This window comes from Rhododendron vialii, chromosome 7a (assembly GCF_030253575.1).
Source record: "Rhododendron vialii isolate Sample 1 chromosome 7a, ASM3025357v1".
Classification (NCBI taxonomy): Eukaryota; Viridiplantae; Streptophyta; class Magnoliopsida; order Ericales; family Ericaceae; genus Rhododendron; species Rhododendron vialii.
Genome location: NC_080563.1, coordinates 38,910,377 through 38,918,394, shown reverse-complemented (window position 1 = coordinate 38,918,394; position 8,018 = coordinate 38,910,377). Strand labels below are relative to the sequence as shown.

The window sequence follows — 8,018 nt, the reverse complement described above, 5'->3', positions numbered from 1 at the left end:
GTTCCATTGAATCCAAACTCCCTCTTGATATTGATCTATAATTGTCTAGGATTATTCTCTTCGTTTGGTTCTCCTCTCAGAAATAATATCTTCAAAACTTTTGACTGTTTCGTCATTCATGTTTTTTCGTCATTAGTGATTTTTACTTGTTTTATACTTTTTGGATGAATATAGCGCTCCTCTATTCAAAAAGTATAAGAGTTTGTTAAAATGTTAAATTTTTTTATTAAATACGAAAAAAATACGCAAATCTATTAAAGAAATTTATTTCAAAATTGCAAACCAAACACAGTGATTGTCTTCGAGCTAGGGCTATTCACAAACCCACGCCACAATTGCAGAACATTGAGAAAGAGAACAAGAGAGTGACTGGCTCTGACTTTTTTAAGAGATTACAAACCAAAATTCAAGTGAAACAAAAAGATGAACCAAACCTAAATCAAATCGAGTCTCAATTAATTGTGATCGGTTACATTAATCCTACTTTTCTAAATGTTCATAGTGTGCCCTTCAGCACTAACCATTGAGGCCATCCATAAACTCCTCGTCCGATTCAAGCGCCGCCATTGTTTCTGGCGGGAGGTTAACCTCCAAATCCATGCTTCCCCCGCCTTCATACCCAGGGTAAAACATCACTTTCCCGTCAAACTTATTCCCATACCCACTCCGAATCGCCACCGCTTTCCCCATTCCAAACTCATTCTCATACATCTGAAACCGCGGCGAGCTCCCCAACAATAATGCGAACGGGTTATGCCCACGCGTGTATATAACAGGATTCTCCGTCCACTTTTCCACCCACTCTCGAACCGCCGCATCAGAGTGGCTCTCCCTCGCCTCGTGCAACCGCCACGCCGCCCACCCCAACCCTTGATCAAGCAGCTCGCCAACGGTGGCTTTTCCTGTCAATGTGAGCACCGTATTCCCAAAGTACTCGTTTGGCAATGGCGGGTCAATTCGGCTTCGGTTATTTGCGGCCATAGTGCAAGTGGTTTCGGGGTCGCGTGGAAGACGACGGGCCCGGATCACGCACCTCCAGACAAGCGCGGATACAGATTGGAACGAGGAAATCTTGCTAGATTTGCTTTCAGAATTGGCCTTTTCTTTGAGTTTGGCTATGGATTCCGACGAGAAGTGGAATATTCTCTCTCTAAGCGGTGGCGCTTCAAATCTTCTAATAAACTGATCATGGTGAGAGAAAGGGAGGTTGTGCATAGGACCGTGCCCGTTAGGGAACCAACGTTCAAGAATTGGTGGTCGAGGAATTCCAGGATTCTTTTCCTCTGCACCGAAGGTGTGCGACAAACTGTTGAAGAAATGCCAATAAGATGTTCCATCAACAACCGCGTGGTTGGCTGAACAACCGATGAATATCCCATCGATTAACTCCGTGACTTGAATTGACAGCAGGGACATCGAATGCCCGTCGTGATTAACTGTCCTGTCGTGATCAAAGAAGGATTGAACAACTACAGGAACATCTACAGGCAAAAGAATGTCGGCGATAGTCAAATCCGCAGTTGCATAGATAAATTTTGCTCCGGGACCACTGTTGCAATCGATGTACACATAGTAAGAAGCCGGGTTTTCTTGTTTTACGGTTGCGAATTGACCGGCCAGGGGGTAGAAATGAACCAGGGTGAGAGAGAGGGAATCCTTGAGCCTATTTAGGAGGGATTTAATTGGGTTTTCTTGATCACTTGTTATTTGGGGCTTAATGAACAGAAGACCCTTTTGGATGTAATGCACAGAGAGCATGGCTATGTCCCAGGAGGCCAAGTGGAAGGGAGGCTTCACCTCTTCTGCTGGATATTGTGGTTTGATGTAGCACTCTGAGATGGTTTGGACAATTGGAGGGTTCATGGTTAGTGGGATATTGTGGTTTTCTGAAGCACTCTTAGTTGATCAAACTCAGTTGTGTTTTAATGGAGCTTTATGGGAGCTTATGTAGGAGAAAATTTGAAGGTACCAACAATAAGCCATTTCGAGGAAGGGAGGATGAGTGGGTTATTATTATTGGAGGGAAAAAAGCTCTACTTGACTTCCTGGCACAGATTGGAAATGTCACCATTTGCGTGTTTTTACTTTGTTGTTCAATTTCTCTATAAAATAATTCATGTGATCAAATTGTCCTGGTAGGTTAAGATAACAAAAATTGACTTTGGCACGTTTGATCAACTTTGACGAAATTTGACCAACTTTGACGAAATTTGACAAGAATCTACCTTGGGCATCAAGAAATGGCTCAACCTATGTGTCGGGCAATGTACGTGCAGGTAAGTCAAATTTTTATACTTCCTCCGTCCCAATTTGTTTATTCATTTTTTTATTTTTAAATATTTCAAAATATTTGTCCATTTGACTTCTAATTGAATCAAATTTTCCTTTTTGGCCCTTTCTTTAGTGAAATAAAGTAATTTTTTCAAAAAAGTTGAGGGTAAATGTGGAAAGTTGTACAGTAACTTTTTAGGTGTAATCATTGTATTCTCTACAAAAATTAGATTTTCGAGATTGAACAAACAAATTGGGACAAAGGAGGTACCAAAAAAATACTCCTCAACCACTATTGTTGACTGTTGACAAATCATCGGCGTTGACCATTGACAACTAACGTTGACCGTTGAGAAAGTTCTCAGATATTCTTAGCTTTGAGAACGTTTTCAGTGTAATACTGACAGTTGTGGATATTTCATAGTTGAGAACATTCTGAGTACATGCCTAGATTTGGTGGTAATTTGTCACGCTCTCGATTTTCAACATAAATATATAAGAGATTTTCATTAATAAAAACCTCACAATTATCCGTACAATAACCCAAAAAGGATTTAACAAGTCCATTTCCATAAATTACACTTTAAAGTCCAAATGTTTACAAAAGGTACATCATCAGCTTAACGGCCCTGAAATCGACAAAAGTGCCAAGTATTCAAGAATTAGGGTTTACAATATCCTCATATCAAAGTAATATCAAAAGAAGTTACAAATGCATCTTCCAAAAAGTGATTCACGAAGATTGATATATAACTTCTTCAAGTTAGCTTTCAAAACCATGTCTACGCCCAAGCACTCCAAGCATGCAACTACTGCCCAGGGTTAGTACTTGAAATATAATGTAAGGTTTGAGCTACACTAGTCCAATAGAAAGCTCTAATCTAACATTATATGCAAATAAAATGTAGAAACAATCACAGGATGAAAGATGACCACCAAAAACCAATGGAAGGGGTAACAATAGTAATCCGACTCCATTCTTTCATTTTCAAAATCAATCATGTGTCTTACTAAACAAACTTTGAAAACACTATACGTCAAGATGTGTCTCGTACATGTGTCATGAGCCGAAGCTCTTACTGGGCCAATTAAAGGACCCCAATGTCCTTTACCAGGCACTTTACCCATTCGAGATGTCCTGAAGTATCAAATATGAGCATATAGCTCATGCCGGGCCAATTAAAGGACCCCGATGTCCTCTGCCAGACACTTTACCCATTGGGATGTCTTGAAGTGTTCTCGTTGTATCCGTAAAGTATTAAAATCCCTCTATCGTCATGTTTGTACCATTCAAATCCAAAGTTTTATATAAAATGATTTTCGTGAAATCAAGTTCAAATGAGCATTATGGTCATGGACACATTCAACGAAGTCATTAGGTACGAGTGATTGAGTTAAGGGATCATTCGGGAAGTGTTTGGATAGGTTGTAAGTGATTAAAAATCAAAATGGTGAAAAATGAAGCAAAACAGTGAAAGTTGGAGATAAGCATCAGGTATCGATACCTAGCACAAAGGTATCGATACCATTTGGTCAAAATTGATTCCAGATGCAAGGGTATCGATAACAATGACGAATGGTATCGATAACAAGTGATTTTCTGGGTTTTGAAGCACAAAGGTATCGATAACAATAGTGAAGGTATCGATAACAGTTCATTTCAAGCAGATTTTCATGAGTTTAACAGCAACAACAACCACAACAACATTAACAACAATCAAAGGCAAGAATCAAGCTACAAGAAACAAGTCATAAACATATATTGAAAGTTAGAACTCCCTACCTCAAGATTGAAGAACGAATTTAAATGATTTTCCAAGCCCGAGCTCCAAAGCTTGCAATCGAATGGGATACGCCTCCACCGAGCTTAATCCGATGAGAAACGAGCTCCAATACGCGTAGGAATGAAAGATTGGAGGTAGTTTTGTGTAGGTTTTAGGTGATTTGGGTGGAGTTTGAGTAAGAGTGAGAGTGAGAGATGGGAGCCGAGAGAGAGAGGGGGGACAGGAGAGATGTTGAGAAGGGAAATAAATTCCCTGCCTCTCACTCTACACACATATATGCATATACACTTTACACACATCACACATTCACCCCTCAAGCCTAATACTTTATCACATTAGCCCCAATTCTCGATATTTTGAATCAATTTCCTCCTTCATCTCTTATAAAACATTTAAATAAGTTTTATGAATTTACGGGTCTTTATATAATTCGTTCCTAGAAGTTCTCAGTTCTGAGAAAGTTCTTAGCTTTGACAACGTTCTCAAACATTTTTAGCTCTGAGAACGTTCTCAGCACACGTCTAGACTTAATAGTAATTAAAAAGAGTGTTGCTCCTTAATGAGAATTAATGTTCAATTTTCTGTACCTGGTCTTGGCTCCTTTCCTTAGTCACCATTCATCAACTACTGCTTAGGTTTGTCAATGGACCGGATTCATTCCAAATCCGATAACGTCGATGCGATAATCCGAATTTGGTAATCCAAATACGGATCGGATTGAATTCGGATTGGATTAAATCGGTCATCAATTGGATCCGAATTTTTAAAAAAAAAACTTTAAATTTTTATTTGAAAAAAAAATGTTTAAGAAGTTGTATTTTTATTTTAAACTTGTATTTTTTTTTAAATTTTTAAATTTTTTTGGTAAAATAATTATATTCTTTTGAAAAAAATATTTTTTTGCTAAAATTTTTGAAGTAAAAAAGTTTTCGGATCGAATCCGATTTTTCGAATTCGGATTCCGATTACCACTTTCGGATTCGAGTTTTATCATATTCGAATAAAATTTGAATCTTATCGGATTCGAATTTATTCGGTCTATTGACAGGCTTGCTACTGCTACGTAATGGCTAATGCTTAATTAATTTATAAATAATTCGACACTTTGGATCGTAAGCACATCTTTTACTATATTTGAACGAATCTCACAATGGCAACGTTTTGTGATATGTTTTATTTATTTATTTATAGGCTTTTATGATATCTTTCTTGGACGCATGTTAGGGAAGTGCCACAATACACATCATTTATTTAGGTGTGTATCATATGCATCCTCATTGAAACACACCAAAATGTTATGATTTCTAAAATATTATGAATCTATTGCTAAAAAGTTACAAATCATATTGATGAAAAGTTACGAATTTTTAGCATAAAAGTTACGATACAGAATAAAATGTTATGAATGACCGGTCGTACAAGTAATTTTTTATGAGGTGGCACAATATGAATCACACAATAGGTACATATGGTACACATCTTAAAGGAATGTGTATTGAAGACTTTCTACGCATTTGTTAATTTCAATTTAATGCTTTTACTTCTTGATCAGATTGTGATCCTGTTTCGTGTGTGTTTGCTTATTTCATCTATCCCTCAAATGCTGTCGCAGTCTACGCCTTTACTTCTTGATCAGTTGGGCTGTCAATAAGGCAGAAAAGGAAAAAAAACACAAATTTCTAATGTGTTAACCAACCTTCAAAATTGCATCGAAAACTGTGTTTTTATAAACAGAAAGTCCATGGGTATAGAAAAATTGGTACAGATTTTGTACATAGATTTTTTGTGGGGCCCACTACGGGTCCCATACAAATGATTCGAGCCGTTCATTAATGTAAAACATTTTTTCAAGGGCCCTCGCAAAAATTCAGCTCAATCCGATACTTATAGATATTCGATCTAATCATCTAACTTTTTCATATCCTGAAATCTAAATGAAAAATTAGATGATTGGATTCAATACCTATAAGTAGCGGATTGAGCTGAATTTTTGCAGGAGCCCTTGAAAAACTATTTTACATTTAATGATTAGCTTGGATCATTTGTGTGGGACCCGTAGTGGTCCCCACAAAAAACTATGTACAAAATCTGTACCAGTAATTGGACCCTTTTATAAACTATGTGATTAAGCTTTCAACCATAGGTTAAGATGTGCTCTACATCAACTTTTACCAGTCTTGGGCCCTTGGCTCTTTTTCTTAGTTACCAACTATTTTTGAAAAAAATACAATATGATCAACGAATTCCAGAGTACACTTTTCGTTGACGATAAACTCGAATTACAGATTGCAAGTTAAATAGACAGAATACCAAATGGACTGAAATACATAAACTGAATCGAGCCCTGAATTAGTCTTCTTAAAGCAGATTCACCGCCTTATCGTTGAGTGTTCGAGGTTGACCGGTGTTTGTATCTCAGGATATAACAACTAGACCACGGCTATCGAAACACCACTAGAAAACCGCCTTGGCAAATTGAACGAACATCTGCCTCTCTCACAAAATAATAATATCAGACTGGACTATATTTCGTTCTAGAATTTATGATGAGATGAAGAACAGGATGCCCAATATATACACCTCAGGTGACCTTTGATTTGCTGCTAGAAATTGATTTCGTGGCCTTGAATACACAACCATGAATAGGGGACGATGACGAGCGGTGATGGTGCCGGATGGTGCGGCAACAGTGACGATCAATGATGGTGCCGGCATTCTTCTTCCTCGGCGGTCTCTTGACCACCGATCGTCCTCTTTATTCTTTTCAGAGGCGGCATGATCGGCGTGGTCTCTTGGCGTCCGATCATTTTGATTGTTGGGTATGATTTTGTTGGGGTTTGTTCTGGTTTGTTTGTTTGGTTTGTTTTGCCCCCGTGTTTCTCTCCTATCGGCCTAGGAGTCTTCCTCACCCATCATTCGGGAGTGTTGTTTTTTGATGTTGGTGTGTGTGAGTTGAGTTATGTGAGATGTAAGAATTCAATACCTCATTGTTTCTCTTTACTCTCTCATAATCGGGTATGACTTGATTTGCTATAAAACTTGGTTGGAGCCATAGTTTTCTTCCTTTGGACATTTTGTCTACCTATGAACTATAGATAAAGACAACATTTGAAATTAAAAATATGAAGACCAATAAGACTGTCAAAATTAAAAAACAACATAGGCATACTATTTAAATCAGCTTTTATTACAGTTCCAAAAGGCATTCAATATCGAGATTAAATAAAAGTAGCAACACCAGCAGACTATGCAGAAAATAAAAAACCAAAGCCAGCACCTCAGACAAGGAAAATAATTAGCTTCCAACCTTCTACTCCAATATGCGCTTTTAATAGTGAAATTGGCTGTGTTGATACCCGTCTGAATCTGAACAGTGTTTAGGCGAAAACTTCCGAGCATACAAGAAAGAAGGAGAAACAAAAGGTCCAAACTCGACGTACCCATCACAATAACCTTTCCTTATTCAAGAACAAACGATAAATGGAAAGCGAAAAATGAAGCAATCATTCTTCAAGTTCTGGTCCAAGGAAACTTGGTCCTTTTATTAGAATCAAATGGCTTCTGAGTAATGACCCACAAATTAAAGACTTTTGCTATTGAATACCTACCTCAAGACTCTACTCGCATCAAACACAGTTTAACAGAGATTGAAGTGAAAGGCAAACAAGAGAAAATTACTGAGAGCAAGAGCAATCTGCTTATGTGAAGCCAAAGACGACCTTATTGGATCAACTGATCAACTTTCAAAATACTTGAAAAACAAGCAATGCAAGTCATATTGACCAAGTCCTCAACTAGGACTTCAAAGCAAACTGTAGTAACTAAACCATGACCGTCAATTTTTACCAAGTGGAAGTAAGAATATAACAGAAAACTTCATGAAACTCTATTTGGATTAAAGCAAATACGAAACAGAGCCGAAACTTACAACAACTTTAATCAAAATATGCAACCCGCAATATA

At 37.7% G+C, this 8,018-nt stretch overlaps 1 protein-coding gene across 1 annotated transcript; it reads right to left on the bottom strand.

Annotated features, from left to right (window-relative positions):
• Positions 1–242: 242 nt before the first annotated feature.
• LOC131334659 (uncharacterized acetyltransferase At3g50280-like) lies at positions 243–2,054 on the bottom strand. The gene has a single exon (XM_058369791.1). The coding sequence runs from the start codon at positions 1,861–1,863 to the stop codon at positions 517–519; it is 1,347 nt and encodes a 448-aa protein (XP_058225774.1). The 5' UTR covers positions 1,864–2,054; the 3' UTR covers positions 243–516.
• Positions 2,055–8,018: the final 5,964 nt, after the last annotated feature.